This window comes from Ambystoma mexicanum, chromosome 2q (genome assembly GCF_040938575.1).
Source record: "Ambystoma mexicanum isolate Mex_15411 chromosome 2q, UKY_AmexF1_1, whole genome shotgun sequence".
Classification (NCBI taxonomy): Eukaryota; Metazoa; Chordata; class Amphibia; order Caudata; family Ambystomatidae; genus Ambystoma; species Ambystoma mexicanum.
This window is the reverse complement of record NC_090924.1, coordinates 343,580,484-343,601,105: the sequence shown is the minus strand read 5'-3', so window position 1 is coordinate 343,601,105 and position 20,622 is coordinate 343,580,484. Positions and strand designations below refer to the sequence as shown.

General features: G+C 44.2%; 1 protein-coding gene across 2 annotated transcripts in view; it reads right to left on the bottom strand.

Moving 5' to 3' along the window:
- The window catches only part of GRID2IP (Grid2 interacting protein), an 837,949-nt gene that overhangs the window by 529,328 nt on the left and 287,999 nt on the right, over positions 1 to 20,622 (bottom strand). The window contains exon 1 of one of the 2 annotated variants that reach the window (XM_069647355.1): positions 8,377 to 8,898. The exons of the other annotated variant lie outside the window; for it this stretch is intronic. Coding sequence (XP_069503456.1) covers positions 8,377 to 8,390 — 14 coding nt within the window. The 5' untranslated portion in view covers positions 8,391 to 8,898. Of the gene's footprint in view, positions 1 to 8,376; positions 8,899 to 20,622 lie in introns of those variants that run through there. 2 annotated transcript variants of the gene reach the window in all.

Sequence of the window (20,622 nt, the reverse complement as noted above, 5' to 3'; positions counted from 1 at the left end):
ATTCAAAGGATGGACTCAGTCCCCCCCAGCTAAAATTAGAAACAATGAATGTCCTCTTTGATTTATGAATCAAAGTCGACCTCTGGGATCAAACAGCAGTCGTCGGGTTGTTGGCCAGACACTTCACCACTGCACTATATAAACTGATGAAGAATAACAAAAACTAAAGGTGAAATGTCACATTTCGGTGCTGCAAGTCCTAGGGAAAACATTTGTATTGGTTCTTGGAGTTTAAAACATGCACACCTTTTAACGTATTCAAAAACACTATTAGAAGAAAATATCCTCTTGGTTTTGTGTGTGTGATGATTTTATGAAAGGCAAATACCATTTGTCCTGTGTAATTTCGGTGGTTATGCAAAGCCAATTTAATGAAATGTACATATTCCACCTTGATATGCTAATTTCTGGCGATGTCACATCCCATTGCATTTGTTGATGAGTCTCCCCGCCTTTCGTTTTTAGGACTTGACTCCTGCTTATATCATTCTATAAGTAGATATATTCCCCTAATCTAATCCCTCCCGGCATTAGGTTTTTATTTTATGTTATGTTTTGTTACTTGGCATTAATATAGCGCCTTATGTATCATTGGTATGACTTCAAAGCGCTGTTAGGTTGAACGCCCTTGGGAACCGTAGTTCAGGTCAGTAGAGAGAAAGAGTGTCGTATGGTGCATGGGTGAACAGGCTATGTGTGCAGCTGGTGTGGTTGTTGGATGATAGCGGCTTTATAGTGATAGGTGTGATGCTGATGAAGTTAGTTGGATGTGTTCAGTCTGGTGGGTGGACACCAAGACTGGGTTCTGGCTGCGTTAGGCCTGAGGAACGCCTGAGCTAGCCTGAATGTGCTCAGCTAGCTGTGTTTTATTAGGGTGATGAGGTGTTCGTGGGGTCGTGTTCGAATGCGAACAGCTGTGTCGAATTTGTCATGGTATAGCTGTGTTCTAGTTCAATGATGGTGTATAGATCAGAGTAAGCATTGTGGTGTGATATGGTGGATATCAGTACAAGTGCCTGCCTGAGACCGAGAACGTGAGCAGGACAGTGGGGACGTACATAGCGACATACATATATATAACGAGAGGATGGATAGGGGTATATGTGGGATACAGATACATAAGCGGATACTGGTAGATGGCATACATAGGCGATACAGATATTAGGTAGCTTCATGGTGAACAGGTGTTGTCTCTATCCGCACCATCTGTAACATGCGCACTATTTGCACCATCCGTAACATCTGCACCATCCTTATCACCCGCGCCAGCCATAACACCTGCACCATTTGCACCATCAGTTCCATCCGTTCTGTTCACTCTGTCGGTTCCATCCACTCCGTCAGTTCTATCCACTTCTTCCGATCCAACCACTCCGTCCATTCGATCCACTCCATCCGTTCCATCCACTCTGTCCACACTTCCACCTGCACCAGCTGTTTCATCCGCACATACCGTTCCATCAGTTCCGTCCGTATTACCGTTCCATCCGCACCAGCCGTTTCATCCGCACCAGCCGTTCCATCCGCACAAGCCGTTCCATCAACACAAGCTGTTCCATCCGCCCAAGCCGTTCCATCCGCACTAACCTTTCCATCCACACAAGCCGTTCCATCCGCACTAATCGTTCCATCCGCACCAACCGTTCCATCCGCACCAACCGTTCCATCTACTCCTTCTGTTCCATTTAGCACTCCTGTTCACTCACTCCTTCCGTTCCATCCACTCCAACCTCTCTTCTATTCCTTCCGTTCGACCCACTCCTTCCGTTCCGTTCCATCCACTCCTTCCATTGCATCCACTCCATTTGTTCTTTCCAACCCCATACGTGTGATCAGCTCCATCCCTTCCATCAGCTCCATCCCTTCCATCGGCTCCATCCCTTCCATCGGCTCCATCCCTTCCATCGGCTCCAGCCCTTCCATCGGATCCATCCGTTCCATCCGCTCCATCCATTCTATCCGATCCATCTGTTCCATCGACTTCGTCCACTCCGTCCGTTCCATCCACTCCATGCGTTCGATCCACTCGATCCACTCTTCCATCCTCACCAGCCCTACCATCCGCACCAACTGTTCCAACCGCACCAAGCATTCCACCCGCACCAACCGTTCCGCCCGCACCAGTCGTTGCGTCCGCACCAACCTTTCCATCCGCACCAACCATTCCACCCGCACCAGTCATTGCATCCGCACCATCCGTTGCATCCGCTCCATCCGTTGCATCCGCTCCATCCGTTCATTCCACTGCACCTGTTCATTCCACTCCACCCGTTCCATCCACCCCATCCATTCCATGCGTTCCATCCGTTCTCTCTACTCCATCCGTTCTCTCCACTCTGTCCGTTCCACCCACTCCATCCATTCCATCCATTCTATCCACTCCGTCCTTTCCATCCACTGCATCTGTTCCATCCACTCCCTCCGTTCCATCTAGTCCCTTGCGTGCTATCCACTCCCTCGGTTCTATCCACTCACTCTGTTCCATCTACTCTGACCGTTTCATCACCTCCGTCCGATCCATCTCCCTTATCCGTTCATTCTGGCTTGTGGAAGCACGGTGAGCAGGTATAAGTTGATGAGCGTCCACTCATCAGTTCAGTCCATCCGCTTCATCACAACCAGTGGTTGGGAGCTGAGATTTTGACTGTCAAGAGGCTAGTTTCATTGTGTGTTTTGGGGAAGATTCATGCCCATCTTTAGGGTGATCATTGGAGTTATGGGAAGAGCCATGTTTTTAGTAGTTTGCGGAATGACAAATAGTCTTTGGTGTGTCAGATGTGAGGGGGGAAGTGAGTTCCAAAGAGTGGGGGCCAAGGCTGAGAACGAGGATCCTCCGATTCTGACCGAGTTGGTGGTTAGGATCACCAGAAGGAGTGCTGAGCTTGATCTTAGGGTGCAGCGAGGTCGTAAAGGTTTAAGTTTGTCTTGCAGGTATATTGGGCCTGTCATGTGCACTGCTCGGTGAGTGATACACAGAGTCTTGAAAGTGACCCTTTGTCCAAATGGGAGCCAGTGCAGGGTTCTGAGAGCTGAAGTGGTGTGGTCTCTTGAGCCCAGTGCTAGAAGCAATTTGGCGGCAGCGTTTTGTGCTCTTTGTAATTTAGTAAGGTGTTATGCCCGGACTCCGAGGTAGAGGGAGTTAGCATAGTCCAGTCTTGATATTACAATGGACCTAACAGCGGCAACTCTGTTCCGAAATGCGAGGTAGGGAAAAATGCGTCTGAGAATTTTCGGATGGTAATGACAAGATTTGGAGACGTTGTTGATTTGGCGAGAGAGGGATAGGTCAGAGTCCAGAGTGCATCCAAAGTTTTTTACTGTAGGGGAAGGGGTTGGAGCTTCGCCCATGGATGAAGGCCAGGGTAGAGGGAGGGGGCGAAGCTCAGTGTTGCCCGCACCATGATTTCGGTTTTAGTGGGGTTTAGGAGGAGGTGGTTTTTAGTCATCCAACGGTCTATGTCAAGGAGGCAGTCTGTAAGGTCGGGCTGGGAGTGGAGGTTTGAGTTGAGGAGTTTCAGGATGATTTGTGTATCATCAGCATAGTTGTAGCACAGGATGTTGTGCGGGCGGATGATTCCATGGAGGGTGGACAAATAGAGGTTGAATAGGAGGGCTGATAGACATGCTCCTTGTGGTACTCCGGTATTGACAGGGTGCGCAGCCGAGGCAAAAGTGGAGAGTTGGGATATTTTATAAACGGCATCATGAATGACGTATATGAAAGTATATACGCTCTGTGCAACCAAACCTAGGTTGAATTTCGAGCATCTACTTTGATAGCTGTATTTCTCGCTGCTTTCTTTCACTGAGATTAAAGCAGTATTTTACCACCTTCCTTTGGTCTGTCCGATTATTTGCTCTATGATAATTACTGTTAATCCCATCTAACACAAAAAAGGCGCTTCAAGGTGCTAGAGCACAGGTTTATTTATTTTTGTTAGAGGTATGTTTGGGGCAGAGCAGCAATCAATAATCTCTGTTAAAAAGAGGTATGTCCCGTCATTGAGAAGTCCTCTATATCTACAGTGACAGACCTGGCAGGGGACGTGCTCACTGATTTTTTGTACTTTTGGGAATCTTCCATTTTCTTTCATTTTAAACATTGTTTGTATTGATTCTAAGTGTACGATCTGCTAAAGAATCGGCCTTTCCAAGTGATATCAAGCATAAGAAAATGTTCCAAGATGAAGCAAGAAATCCCCAAACCCCAAAGACATAAGCTCTCAGACTTATTGTCTTACTACTGAGCACTAACGAGGAAAACGCCTTACCCCAACTCACTGAACCAATGAACAGGCAAATCACCTTACATACATGTTCCATTAGAAAGAACAGCACCAAAATAAATACTCCAAAATGGGAGTGCATTATATAGGAGCTGGGGATCAGGTGATGGGGCTACTTATAAGTCCTATAGCCGGAACTTGTAGCCGGTGATGACAGCGAAAATGCCCCCCTGACATGTGGGGGTTTAGGTCGGGGATGTGTTATCCCATGTAATAAATGGCAACATCAGATGGCGCTACCATCCGAGCAGGAAGGCCCGCGTGAGAAAAGCGACCTCTGTGTCATTCTATACATCCTGAAACTAATAGGAGCATAATAACTATATCACGTGTTCATACGTCTCTTCGCGCCAGATTAGCCCCTCTTCTAAGTGGTGTAATCATCCCGGTTATTATATCGCAAGTTAATGGGGCGTCATTTAGGAACCCCGGATGGCTCAAGGACTGAGTCTGCCCTTTTGGGGGTCGAACCTGTGGCTGCCGGCTGAAGTCCGCTGATCTCTGAGGCGAGCACTGAACTCGCCCAGGAAGGAATGTTCCCATTCATGGTCATATTAATGGGTGACCTTCGACGTATTTCACTTCCATTTCATTTCGCTTTATTTTGACAAATGGTCATAAAAGCAATCTAAAAACATGACACCAATGTCAACAATTCATCACGTAGTTCCCATCAATATCCAAAAAGTGACACTAGACATCGGCCTACAACAATGCAGTTCACAAGCATAACACAGACATAGAAACCATTAATAATCCTACAGTTACCGTAGTTGTCGCGTACAGGAATTCGACTAGGGACGAGCCCTTTCTGCAGTATTACCGCGCGAGATGATTAGGCAAGCCTCATTTCATGACGCTTCTCCATAGAAGCTCGTTCTTCTTGGCCAGGCGTGCGTGATAGAGGTTGAAACGGCATCTATACTGTCCACTGTGCACAGTGATTTGCAAAGCGCCAAGGCAGAGGACAGGGTAGAACAAGCACTCGCCCTCGGCCATGGTTTCAAGGAGCTATTAGCAATGTTTCCATATGCAGGGCACACCAATAAGTGCTGAGGAGATTCAGTACTTTGGTCGCACGCTCTCCAAAGACCTGAGCAATCTGGACCCCTAGTCTTGGCTAGTGCATCTAGAGGAAAGATACGCAACCGTAACTGTGTTAAAAGACTTATAACAGCATACATATAGTCTAGGATCTGCTCATAGAAGGCACATGTTTTGATAGCCAAATAATGTGAAATGTGATTATTATTTGCGCAATTGGAAAGGGCCTTTTCTTTACACCAAGCCGTATAGTGGTCTTTGACCAAAGTACTAGAGCTTTTAATACTCGCAGGCCTATCCCGCAGTTAACCTTCTCCGATTGGGCACAGGATGGATTGAACGTGTTTAAACCAGGGAGCGTGTATAATTCCTGGGTGTTTGAGGTCGAACAATGCATCTTTGTCAGCTACCAATGCACGTTCAGTATTCAGTTTAAGCCAATTTAAAACCGGCCCGAGTGCAACAAGCGGTTTGATTGGTCGCCGTCCTAGCTCATAATGCATAGGGACGTGTGGTGCCGAGAGGGGAAGTCACATTAATTGCTTTAAGAATGTATTTTCACGCAACATCAAGGTGACCTTCAAAACAGCGCAGCATCACTGAGGCTGCGACGGGCTGATAGCAGATGCCACCGGGGCCGAGCGCCGTGGCTCTTCCTATATTGACTCTAGTAAGATGGGAGGTGCTCACTCCGGTTTCAAACCCATAAGGTTACATGTGGTAAGAAGTGGTTTCATGGAAGTGGTACCTACGTGTAATCAAAATACTATATTGTGTAGGAGATGTGGTGTAGCAAAGGGCATGTTGTCCAGTGGAGGTGACGTGGTCTAGTAGATGAGAGGTGGTCTGCTGGAGGAGCTGTGGTCAAGTAGCGATGTGGTCTAACGAAGAAGTGGTCTAATGTAAGGGAGACAGTCTAATGGAAATACTATGTAGTGATGGAGTTGTGTCCTTGGGGTATGTGGTCTAGTGGAGGTGATGTTTTCTACCAGAAGACGTATGTTCTAGTTGAGGGCATGTGGTCTTCAAGAGGAGATATGGCCTAGTTAAGGGCATGTTGTCTATTGGAGGGGATGTGGTCTAATGGAGGAGATGTGGTTTAGTGGAAGAGTGGGATTTAGTGGATATGTGCTTGATTAGAGTCTGAGATGTAGTCTGGTGGAGGAGATGTGGTCTAGTAGATAAGATATGGTCTAGTGGAAGTGATGTGGTTTAGTGGATGAGATGTAGTCTAATGGAGGAGATTCTACCCAGTAGAAGAGATATCCTACAATGGAAGAGATGAGCTTCAGAATAAGTTGTATTCTAGTGAAGGAGATGTGTGCCTCCCCAGCATGGATGACCTGCCATGAGCGAAACCGGAAGAGTCTTCAGATAGTCCAGAACAAGGCCCTGCGGGTATCGTCTGGAGCTCCAATCTTCACAAGGATAGCAGACCTTCACAGAGACCTGGACATTGAGATGTTGGACGAACATCTAGCGAAGCTGAGTAAGAACTTCTGTCAAGGACTGGATCAGAACCCAAACCCTCTGATCAGAAGACTCACTGCCACCACTGACAATCCCTTTGACCGCTACCCACGGCCCATCACTGCAAAGACCCTGTGAAACCAGCTCTACTGTGACAAGACCACACAGACCAAGAAGAATACAAACCTATGACTGCATACTCAACCCGAGAAGATGGAGTAATGAGGCGCAAGCCTCGGTATCCAAAATCACAGCTGATGGATAAAAATCTGTCAGCAGAAGAAGAACAAGCGCTCGGGAAATGTTGTCTAGTGGAGGAGATCTGTTCTAGTGGAGGGCATGTGGTCTAGTGAAGGGGATGTCGTCATGTAGATGAAATGTTATTTAGTGGAAGAGATGTTGTCTATTGGAGGGGTCAGAGATGTGGTCTGGTGGAGGAGATGTGGTCTAGTGGAAGGGATGTGATTTAGTGGAACCCATGTAGTCTGGTGGAGGAGTTGTGGTATCATTGATGAGAAGTTCTTTAGAATAGGGATGCAATCTAGAGAAGGAGGTGTTGTCTAGTGAAGAGGATCTCGTCTAGTGGAGGGGATGTGGTCTAGTGGAGGGGATGTGGTCTAGTGGTGCTCACGTTGTCTAATGGAAGACATGCGGGCCAACTGAGCAGACACGGTTTAGTGGGAGAGGTGTGGTTTAGAGGAATAGATGCAGTCTAGTGGTGGAGGGATGTCTTATCATAGAGGAGATGTGGTATAATGCAAGAGATGTAGTTTTCTCTGAGAAATGTAGTCTAGGGAAGGAGATGTATAATGGAGGAGATCTGGTCTACTGGAGGGGATGTGGTCTAATGGAATGCATGCTGTCTAATGGAAGATGTGGCCAAGTAGAAGAGATGCCGTTTACTGGAAGTCTGAGATGTAGTCTCGTGGGAGAGATGTGCAGTGGAGGAGATGTGGTCTAATGGTGTCTAGTGACGAGGGAAGGATAAGCGGGAGTGAGGTCTAGTAGAGGCCAGGTCAGGTGGTTTATTACAGACGCTGCGGGCGAGCGGCTAAACCTTCGGGTATAATCCGGGGGGTGGGGGGGGGGGGGCTGAGTTGTGTTCCTGGACACGGGGCACCCATACATCACATGTGATCCTGAGCAAATAATTCGCAGTTTCCCTCTCGTCCTCACTTATCTCAGGCGTCAATGGGGAGCGCTTAGTAAACGATTTTATGTCGCATGGACTCGTTTTCAAGGCAATGCAGATGTGCACAAACCATGCCATCGGGAAGTTTTACAGTACACAACAGTGACAGCACAACACAAGGCTAACCATCTACTGGACATCATTATAGGACATCATTACCCAACTCGAGGGCATTTTAGTAATTTTAACACGGGGAAGGGAGGGAAAGGCTGAGTCACACGCGCAGATTTGAACAAGTGATAGGCACATTACACAGAGATCTCAGGAGCAGGGACTCCACTCACAGCGCTATTTTACCAGGTTGCGTGCCGTGCCCCGACACTTCCACCCCCTTGCCCGAGCCCTGTCCCTTTAGATGTGGTGCGGGCACCGCAGGGGACTTACCCGAAGCAGCTCATCGTGCGGCGCAGTCGGTGCGTTTCCTCATCGCCACTCGGAGCTCACAACCCCGGGACGGCTCGGCAGCGGGAGGCGGACGGGCAAGCGGAGGGGAGCAGGGGGCAGCGAGGGGTCATCTTGGAAGCAACCCCCTGCGACGCGCTACGGGGCGGACAAGGGGCAAGCTACCGCAACTACCTGCTGGGCACCATCTTTCGGGGGCATCTGTGGAAGTGCAAATGAACAAGAGTGTGGAGGGGGTTGGATGTGCTGCGGTCCAGAAAAGGAAGGGGAGCTGGCACGGATGGCGTTGTACGGACCGCAACCTCTGGAATCTGCAACGCAAATGAGTCACAGTGTGTGTGTGTGTGTGCGTGTGTGGAGGTGGAGAATGAACTATCCGAGACAGGCTACACACTGAGGAAGGGCGCGTCCAATCCGGTGACTGAAGAGAGAGGGGGGAGGGGGGCTGAGCGCGCGAGACGGGGCGTTAGGGCCAGGCGCAGCTGGTCCTGATGCGGGAAGCAGCGCCCACCTGCAGCAGCAGCTCCGCACCCGCATCCCAGCTGCCCCCCACAGCAGCCGGCGGATGCCGACTGGGAAGCCCGCGTCTGCGTGTAGCTGTGGGTGGCGGGCGATACAGTAGCCATGACAGGCAAACGCGCCCCACAAAACACTTTGCACATTTCACGAACAGTATTGACCGTTTTCACCTCTAATCCTCGCTATGTAGTTTTAAATAAAATCGCTCATTATGACACAACTATATCGAACAAGTGCCGGGTAACAGTTCTTTTGGCGATCAATAATTTTGACACCGAAGACTTGAAATGAACAACAGACGGCAATACCTCACTGGCGGGGCACGCCTGGTCAGCTTTCAATCGGGAGGGGCGAGGAATACCCCCCACGCCCCGTTCAAAAAGGGGTACATTGATGGCTCGTTGTGCAGCGTTCCGTGCCATATTATCCTCCACGCAGTGGTCCCTACTTTAAATTTAATTAATCATCGCACATGCTCATGCCACAATTGTCATTAGACTACATTACAGAAACAAAGTAAATACAACCCATAACAACGAAATAATTAGCATAGTCAACCAATCATTTTCAGCTACATACAAAATTACAACCATCAAAAATAAAAAACAAGCATTGGCAATGCGAACAGTTTGGTTGGGTGTATGCCCGGGAAAGGCACTTGCCAGGCACTGCCGTTGTGGTATTAACTGGCCATCGATTGTAGCAGGAGCAAAATGGTGTGAATACTTGGTATCTAATAGCAGTGCCTGGCAAATGCCTAATAATTATACACAAGCCAAACCTTTTTGCTTTGCCAATGCACGTTTGTAACTGATTTGTGAAGTTGTGTACTCTTAGGTTGCAGCAAGCATCCAAGAAAGTCAATTTAAGTCAATATTTCTTTTTCAAATTTTACATTTTTTAATGAGGGTCTCATCAGACCATGTCCCGATTCATATGTGTGTCCATCTATGTTAACACGTGTTTCAGCCATCAAGGTCCTTCTCAAAACCGGGCTTAGTTATTTACAGATCAATGACCCTCCATCCAAATGCATCACATTCTATGTCAAATAAACATTCATTGTACATGTGTAACCCCATTGTGTAACCAGAGAGAACGTTGGTGTTGGTATTGGGTTGGATTGGTAGGGAGTGAGAAAAGATCACCGTACAACATTAGTTATGCATTACATTGTAAAATCACTTGTAATGTATAGTCAATAGTTCTGTTTGAGGAACTTGTGCCCTTTTCATTGGTTACATTAACCCAATTAGGTGTGTCATTGCCAATTAGCAAATTTGTCTCCCTCAGTGGATATTGGTGGCTAAGTGCTCCTGTGAATTAAGCTTAGCCTTGCATTCCTTCAAGAGTTCAGAGACTTGTTGTCTCTACTGGTGATTCCTTACACTCCTAGGTGATTTGCATGCATTATATGGTGGGTTTTATTCATGGGAATTAGTGTCTAATTACTCACACACAGAGTCATACTCTAAGGATACTGTTCTTTCCTTTTGTGGATTCCTCTTATTCGTATATCAAGGTTTAGATCCCTGCGTCCTGCAAAAGTAATTTGATGTAGGTCTACCCATTACTGGCTGATAACATTCCCATTTGTCTTTGCTTTCTATATTCAAACTGTAATCACTTTGAGGGTTTATAATAGATCCACATTCACCCTTCTGATAGCTGAAAAACACATAGCCCTCTTAGTTATTTGATTGTCTTCAAATAAGCCCCTGCCCTCATTTTCGCTTACCTGCTTGGTTTCCCAAAAAGCCGAGTCCTTCGGCGTCCCGCGTGTCAATACTTTCACTACGGTCACCATTTTGAATTGTTTCTAACAAGTACTCATTCGGTGACGCTGCGTGTTCAATGCACAACATCCTCACGTTTTTGCGGCCATACTTTGGAATCGGAGAACAAAAACGCACAGTTGACAACTATGTGTAATGATGGCTAACCTATTTGCCCTAATTTTGTCAAATTGGATTTTAATTCAACCATCGAATTTTGATATCTACTATTTATAAATACTGTACAATTATGTCAGTATTTTTCAATATACACTATATAAGTATATAAGCATCTAAACACGTATGCTGATTTGATCACGTGCTATGTGGCTATGTACCATATGTGAAATTAAAATGTATTTCTGTGAAAATTTCCATCTTAACTCAGTGGGTGTTGTGTTCCTCTTAAGTCTGATGCACCCAAACCAGGAGAAGTATTTAATATCCAAAGACGTGTGCTCATTGGATCACATACTACGTGGCTGTGTACCATGCATGATATTTACATTTTTTGCCTGTCCATATTGCCATCTTAACTCAGTGGGTGTTGTGTTCATCTTAAGTTTGATTCAACCAAAATAAGGTTTGTGGTTAATTTACCTTTGGACAGTCACCCTGCTCACTAGACTGCCAAAATATGGCTGAATACCTACTCACAAGAGAAAAAGATACAAGTAACCTCTTTGCACCAAGAGGTAGCGTCACATGCTTTTAAACTACAAGGATCACTCGGGAAGATCGGAGACATACATTTGTAAAATTGGAAAGGGCTTAAAAAAAAGAGAAACAAATATTGGGAAATGGCATCCGTAAAGGGGTCTGCAGATTTTGATTTTTCCAGACTTTTCAAATGAAGAAGATGTTGACTTAGCGGAAAAATGGGAGGAAAACTTGAATGGAAGTTCAAAAATAATGCTCACATTACTAGTAGAGCATGCAACAAGGGAAAACACGAGAGCAATGGAACATATAGAAATTGTCAAAAAGGACATTGTAGACATGACGGTTTTGGAGACAACCACAGAAAAGAATTATCAGAAAGAAATGCCAGGATGAGGTGAAACTTCAAGACAAATTTAACCAACAATCTCGTCCATTTCCGAGAGGGAGCATGCCCGGTTCATCACCACAGAGCTCTGATATTGAATCAGACCCAGATGGAGCGAACACGAGTAATGTCGAAAACGTACCAACCAATCTTCCAATTGGAAAAGGTTTCATGAACCAAATAAAACGGTACAAAAAGGGAAATAGGAATATAATCACCAAGAAAGTCTGTTTTCAATTACCAATGAGTGCAAGTACCACAATGCCAACGTTAGGAGGAGAGGAAGCGGGGGGCAGTCAGCACAACAGACCCAGATGCTCAAAATGATCCAAACAAACGAATTAACAGAGCCAGCACCAAGGTTGTCAACAAGAGAAATAGATGCGCAATCTTGTGATCAATTTATCAGAAAAAACGTTGTCATCAGAGGTAATATCCTTGTTAAACAAAGGTTTTTGCTTTGCACCATCAACATACTATGATCCGGTCGATCTACAAATAAATCTATTCAAATTTACTCGCAAATTGAAATAAAAAAAATTCTTTTCAACAGAAACATCTCAAACAGGGGAGCATAATTACATGCCAGAGCCGAGTCAACTCTCAATTTGTGACATTGAAAATATGTATCTTTTAAGGTCCTTAGAAAAGAGTGAAGAATTTGAAATAAGACACATTTTCCATGAACTATGCATATAAGACCACAGATTCTGCACATGGAGGAGCTGAGACTAAAATCAAGATGTATTCCCCCAATGCCAACGGACAATGTAATTGACACTTTTCAAAGAGCAGTAGCTAAAGATATTCATCGAATAAACAAGACATGAAATCGAAGGCAATCTAGACACAATTGGAACCTATCAAGAAAGGTATTTGAAGCACTAGAAGCTTTAGCTAAAGATAAATCAATTATAATTAAAAAAACAGACAAAGGGGAAGCATTATGATCATGAACAGATGTGACTATATTGCAATGGCTAGGATACACTTAGAAACCCCACAATGCTACAAAGTACTTAAATCAGATCCAGGAAAAGAAGTAACAGAAGAATTGAGTGAACTGATCTTCAATTGGCACAGACAAGGCCTCATAACAGATATGGAGAGTACATTCCTAACCGTAAAAAAAAACATTCTCCCCACCATGTATTTTTGACCTAAAATACATACGCAATATTAAACAATTCCAGAGGCAAGACCTTTACTAAGTGGGATTGGATAAGGTACATAACCACTTCATGAGTATTTGGACAATATTACACGTCCATTGGTAAACAAATTACCAGCCTACTTAAAGGACACTACAAGCGTCTTTAACGCAATAAAATATATAACATGGGAACCAAACTATCTTTTGGCAACACTAGATGTTTGGGCACTTAATACATCGATCAAACACAACTTGGCTATCAAGACACTAGAATACACATTCAGAGAAAGTTCTACATCGCACTGCCAACATTTTGAAATGCTCAAAGAAATGTGACAAGCCACTTTGGAGCAGAATAAATTCATTTTAAATGACATATACTATCAACAAACTAAAGAAGTAGCTATGGGCACGAAATATGCACCAGCACTTGTCAATGTGTACATTTTTTGAGGATACCTTCATCTATATGGATCAGACATTTCATGGGAAGGTTCAGTTATGGTCAAGATACATTGACAATGTCCTACCGATATCGAAAGGATCAAAGAATGATTTAGATGCATTTGTTGGAAGACTAAACCCTAACGATTTTGAGATTTCCTTTACTGGCAACTCTAACCGGAAAGAAATAGACTAATTGGGTCTAACTATGTGAGCATCAGGTGACAAGCTTCGAACACGCACGTACAAAAAAGCAACAGAAGTAAATTCGACTGTTTTTGCTACCAGCTGTCACCACCAATCTGTAATTCAGAATATACCAACTGGGGAATTCACAAGGGCAAGACGCAACTGTGAAGAACCAGAGATATTTGATGAAGAATGCAACCTTCTAACCGACAGATTCCGGGAGGGAGGGTATTCACTAATAGTATTAATAAAGCTCATGAAAAGCACAAGGAACCCAGAGGAGCAAAACTCTTAAACAGAAAACAAGACCAAAGGACACAGTCACATGGAATCAACTTTGTAACCAAGTATTACAAGAATCACTATAAGATCAACAATTTGTTGAACAAACACTGGCACTTACTTCACCTGGATAAGGACCTTTCAAAATACCTAGATCACAGGCCTATAGTAATTTTAAAAAAAGGGCAAAAACCTTGAAGAATAAATTAAGCCCATCCTATCTACCAAGCATAAATGTAGAACCGACACTGACATGGCTACGACCAGCAAGAAAAGGTTTTCACAAATGTGGCATGTGTACTATGTGCAAGTTTGCACACACAAACACCCAGGAATTCAGTGATCTAAGAGGAACAAGAAAACAGATCTGAGATAATATTAATTGTACATCCAAGTTTGTGATCTACACCATAATATGTGTATGTGAAAAAAATGTACATAGGCAGCAGAATTTGAGAATTAAGAACCAGAATTAGAGAACATTTCACTACCATTTGGAGTCAGGACCCCAAACTTCCACTGCCACAGCACTGGCAGACTAGACATCAATTACAAAATAAAAAGGATCTGAGATTTATAGGTTTGAAGAAAATCTCTCTGGGAAAAAGAGGAGGAGATAAAGAATGCTCGTTGGTACAAATGGAAGCAAGGATAATAAGCAGAATGCGGGCTACGGAATTTGGATTGAATACGGACCATGAGATGAGCTCATTCTTAGGATGAACACTGTATAAGTTGCATGTGTTTCATGTATGACTGAGGGTTTGATAACAATAGATATCTGTACAAAGTAAAGATCCATGAACATGAACTTGCATGGGATTTATCACTCAAGAAGTAGATAATTTAAAATGCACAAGTCTAATCCAACGTATCTTGATTTGTTGTTTTAATTTTGTGCATGATAAGACTTGAAATTTCCTTCTGCCCTTATTTTGGTTGAACCAGACTTAAGACGAACACAACATCCACTGAGTTAAGATGTCAATATGCACAGACAAAAAAAAGATATCACGCATAGTACACAGACACTTAAGACATGATCCGATGAGTAGATGCCTTTGGATACTTAAAAACTTCTCCTGGTTTGGATGCATCAGACTTAAGATGAACACAACACCCACTGAAGTAAGATGGGAATTTGCACAAAAATCAATTAAAATATCACATATGGTACATAGTCACATAGCATGTGATCAAATCAGGAAACGTCTTTAGATACTTATATAGTGTAAATTGAAATTGAAGAATACGGATACAATTGTGCAGTATTTATAAATAGTAGTTATCAAAATTCGAAGGTTGAATTAAAAGCCAATTTGACAAAATGAGGACAAATAGGCTTGCCATCATTACACATTGGTGTCAACCATGCGTTTTTGTTCTCCGATCCCAAAATATGGCCGCCAAAACATGATGATGTTGTGCGTTGAATGCGCCGCGTCACCAAATGTGTACTAGTTTAAAAACAATGCAAAATAGCAAACGCAGCGAAAATAATTGACACGTGGGACACCAAAGGATTACGTTTTGTGGGAAACCAAGCAGGTAAGCAAAAATGAGGGCAGGGGCTTATTTGAAGACAATCAAATAACTAAGAGGTCTACATGTTATTAAGCTATCAAAAGGGCGAATGTGGCTGTATTATAAACCCTCAACGTGATTACAGTTTGAATATAGGAAACAAAGACAAATGGGAACATATCACCCAGTAATGGGTAGACCGATATGGCATTTCTCTTGCAGGCCCTAGGGGTCTAACCCTTGATGTACGAATAAGAGGAATCCTGAGGAGGAAAGAACAGTATCCTTAGAGTATAACTCTGTGTGTGAGTAATTAGACACTAATTCCCACAAATAAAACCCACCATATAATGCATGCAAATCACTTAGGAGGGTAATGAATCACCAGTAGAGACAAGTCTCTGAACTCTTGAAGGAACGCAAGGCTAAGCTTAATTCACAGCAGCACTTAGGCACCAATATCCACTGAGGGAGACAAATTTGCTAATTGGCAATGACACACATAAGCATGTAATCGGGTTAATGTAACCAATAAAAAGGGCCCAAGTTCCTCAAACAGAACAGTTCACTATAAATTACAAATGATTTTACAATGTAATGCATAACTAATGTTGTACAGTGCTGTTTTCTCACTCCCTACCAATCCAACCCAATAGCAACCCCAACTTTCTGTTTGGTTACACAATGGGGTTACGCATGTACAATTAATGTTTATTGGACGTAGAATGTGATGTGATGTATTTGGATTAAGAATCATTGATCTGTAAATAACTAAGCCCGGTTTTGAGAAGGGCCTTGATGGCCGAAATACGTGTCAACATAGACAGGCACACATATGAAACTGGGCATGGTCAGATGAGACCCTCATTAAAAAATGTAAAATTTAAAAAAGAAATATTGACTTAAATTGACTTTCTTTGATGTTTGGTGCAACCTTAGAGGACACAACTTCACAAATTGTCTAAAACATAAGGTGTTGGGTATACCTTACGTACTCTACAGGTGCAAGAAGCACATTCTTATGCTTTCTTTTGTAGATTGAGAGATCTGTCTGGCAGGGAGACAGTTTCTCTACCCAACTATATAACTTTTCATGTTTTTAACTGGACTTCAGTGAATAATATGCATAGTGTTTAAAAATAGAGTGGCTGAAGCCAGGCCTAGTTAACCTTTTAACTGCCATGGGTTTTCCCCCCCAGTGCCAAGGCCTTTTTTGGTGATTTCAGTATTTCACCATGCAAAGCCTTCTAATATTTTCTCCTTCATTAAACAATTTTGATTACATCAGTAGCACGTTTACAACTCCAATTAAGTCATTAACTCTCAGAAGACTGCTTTGAAATAACACTGGCAGGCACTTCCGTTGCATAGTTTGATGGCAAGACTTGAGTAAAGAGCTTAACGAGTTCCCATAGTCATAGCGATTAGCATGGGGCAGTCAATGGGTGCACAAATGCCAAATAACAACTACAAGCTCTGTGTCCCTCCTCACATGACATTTCTCCCTTTCAGCACTCAAAGGGCCTCATCACAAGTTGCGCTAATAGTCCTACCACCAAACCCCCCAGCGCTATTAGCGCCAGATCACGGGTTTGGCGGAATGGTTATTGCCCATTCCCCATTGGGCCCATTCGGGAATTCCTCATTCCCCATTGGGCCCAATGGGGAAAATTCGCGCTATTACCGCCGGCGGATTTCCCGCTGGCGGTAAACGTGCCGAAAATCGTCAAATATGCTGCGGATTTCTCCCCAGCTCAGAGCTGGAGGGAAATCCGCCAAGGCCATGATCTGGCGGACCCTTAAATGCGGCGGTAATATCTCTACTGCCGCATTTAAGGGTTACCGCCAGACTCGTGATGAGGCCCAAAGTTTCTGCTTGCAGGTGGCGCTTAAATAGAGTTTTTCTGATGTATGTTTTAAGATTTCTCCCGTTGTTTAGGACTTTTTAATGAGGTTGACAACGGACCATGCAAGACCAAGGAAAATAATAAAAACACGGAAGTATCCCGGGGTCAGAGGAGTTTTCTACATACTCTTCTATGGGCATCTGTGATGGTGTGCTAGAGAAATGGAGACCCCTCGCGAAAGTGTGTTACCCCATAAACGGAGAATTGTGGTTAGGCTTGCCGGCCTGGCATATAGGGCAGTGCACACCTTGTGCACACCCAGCTATCTGGACTCCAAGCTGGTTATCTTGGGTGGTCATATGAGCATCAGGGGTCATGAGAACTCCAGCCTGGGGATTCTGGATTTGCGCTGTGTCCGTGCTCCAAAAGGAGTTGTTAAAATAGGCAATTCACACTTCTGACATGCCCTGGTGCAAAATGCACTGAAAGAATATTATTTTTTTGCACCAACGCAATTTTGGCCATAATGCTGACCCTGCAAGATTTCACTTGCACCTTTGCACAGTTAATTAAATATGGGTGACGTGCAATGTATTGTGCCAGTCTGTCCGATTAAGGACTAGGCCGGAAACTACTTGAGGTCTTACGCAGACACTGTTCAGATCTTCAAACTCTGAACTTTCAAAATGTTTACTGTAATGGGACTCTCTGGCTTAAGGTGTGGCTTGGTCATCCCCAGACAAGCCAGCAAGATGTGTTTGCAATCGGAGGCGGCAGCCTTGCTGAGTGGGCAAAAAGTGTTGTTGTTTTCGCCTGGGCTTTAATAGATGGAGCAATCGTTAGCGGAAGAATGGCTCTAGGATACATTCTGCTTTTAGCCTAGCCACTTTGCTTCCATTTCATTGTTTATTACTTTTGCTGACAGTGCAGAAGGTTGTGATCTCCATTTAGATTACACAAATGTATTTACCACAGCACTTTATTGAAAGATATTCTACAGGCAAACACGTGCCTCTGGACAGAGGACTAGCATGATATTATAAGGACATGTGAAGTTTCACTGAATGGAATCATGTAACATATGAGCGGCCCACTGGACCTTCCATTCTGAACAAGTATGAAAGGACAAACTGATGTAACAGACCAACATCTAGGTGTGACACCAGAAGATCCTGCAATTGGCTATCTATATCACAGAGAACTGAATACAAAACGCTCCCGCTCACGCGCAAGTGCATATCTAACCAAGCACCCAGACACCTATCTGACAACTTCACATTACACATCCCACCTCGCCCAACCAGGTCAGCGCAAACACACTCTCTAACCACCCCCAGATACAAACTCAAAGAAGCAGGCGGCGCAAGCTTTCCCGTGCTTGCCTCCAAACTTTGGAACTCACTGCCCCTGTATCTCAAATCTGAACCCTCTTTTCATAGATTCCGACACAGCGTAAAATCATGGTTACTAACCAACGAAGCCTGAATTACTGACACTATTCTACTAACTGCTCAGACTGCCCACAACCTAGTAATCTGTTTATTATGACACGTTCCTGACCTTCTTAAACCAAGTTTTTTGACATAACCTATGCTTGCCATACTTTGCATTCATCTGTACTTACCTGTTAATGTACCAAATCTGTACTGTATTGTATTACTCTGTAATGTTGTTCTCAATCATAGCGCCTGGATGCCACAGGGCCAGGCGGCGCCATACAAATAATAAACTAAACTAAACTAAACATAATACATTAACACAACAACCCAAACCTCCTGCTCTGGCAGGTCCACTGCAAAACACAGTATTACAAGGTACGCTGGGATTGTAACTTTTCTGCTCAAGTGCATACTGTTTCCAAGACAAGAGTTCCTTACAGTAATTTCTATAGGTGGCTCTGCCTGCATATTAATATCCTCTGCAGGACTGGTGCAGTAGTATGATAATAATAATAATAATAATAATAATAATAATAATAATAATAATAATATACTATAATATGGATTTAGCATTATGACATTTTACTGAAGGTTTTAGAGTAATATATGTTTTTAAAGGGTTTTTATATCTACAAAGTGTAAACAGTTTTGTACTTGTGTACACTAAATAAATAAAGAAATTATTATTGGCCTAGGTGTTGAGGAGGAGAGACTCCTTCAAGAGGTGGGTCTTAAGTTGCTTTCTGAAATGTAGGAGCGTGGAGTGAGTCTGATGCCCATGGGGAGGAGGTTCCATAGTCTTGGGGCGTAGGCAGAGAAGGCTTGTTTTCTGGTCCTTTTCTTTTTACAGTACTCCTTAATGAGCTCGAAGCACAACAGAGCATGGTGTCACAGTCAGGGGCATCAGCAGGATACCCAGGCTCTACAGGTGTGCTTCAGCACCTCTTTATTCAAACTGCAGGGTAGGTTGGATGAACATCAAGAGACGCAGTGGTACAATAACACAGCAGCATAGAAAGGCCTGCATGGCATAACTAGTGACCAGGAAGCGCGAGGTAAAATGCAAGAGTGTGGACTGGTGTCAGCACTGGGTGCCTTCCCACCAAAGGTCTTCAACCCTAGCCTTAATGAGCTGGCAACCCCAGGGCTTTAGGATTAGGTCTCAGGATGAGGTTGGGCAAACTCCTACAGGACCCAAGGAATGACACTAAAACACTGGAGGGAGACAATCTAGCTAACATTCTCTGAGAAAGGTAGGAGCATACACGGGTGAAAAGGGCCTATCCTAGAAGCACTTAATATCCTGAGACCAAGCCCCATTCTTTTAAAATCTCCTGGGAAGTTCACACCCAAAACAGTGTCCTCAAAACACTCACGGTCCCAGGAATATTCAAGTGTCCCAGGACATTAATTTACCTTTGCCTTAGTCCCAGCCTTCTGTCGACTCTTGGGATGGGATGGTATTGAAACTATTACCGGAGAAAAACCTGTATTGTGACCTCTTCTTGCCTTCTGGTGTCCTTGCAATGCTTTATCAAGGCAAGACCTGTAGCTTCCCCCTCTTGCCCTAGGGATGCCTACTATATGCTTGCTTATGGTTAGTATTTTCTCTGCAATGATTGAATTATCTAAGGCTGTATGGTTGGGCTGGGGACCTTGCAGATGCTACCTGTAGCTCCACATTGGATACAGATGGCCTTCTCCTACTAGGGCTGGATCCCGATAGCCCCTTGGACCAGGTTTCTAGCAGGCTCTCTATTGTAGACTTTCCCTTGAACCTGACCTGTTCTACAGTGTGGCTTATAAGTCTTAGCAACCTTTTGGTTTTGAGCTCTACCACAATAAGGCTAATTTGGCTTGGCCAACTCCTGTTTCTTCACTATCTCTCAGTGTTGCCGAATCGATCCAGCCACCTTCCGTTTCCTAGACTTCTCTGTATGTGGCCTGTGCGGTTGGGCCACCACCTGCTCCCTCCCTCTATGTCTCCGGCTCCTCTCTATGTCAGCTA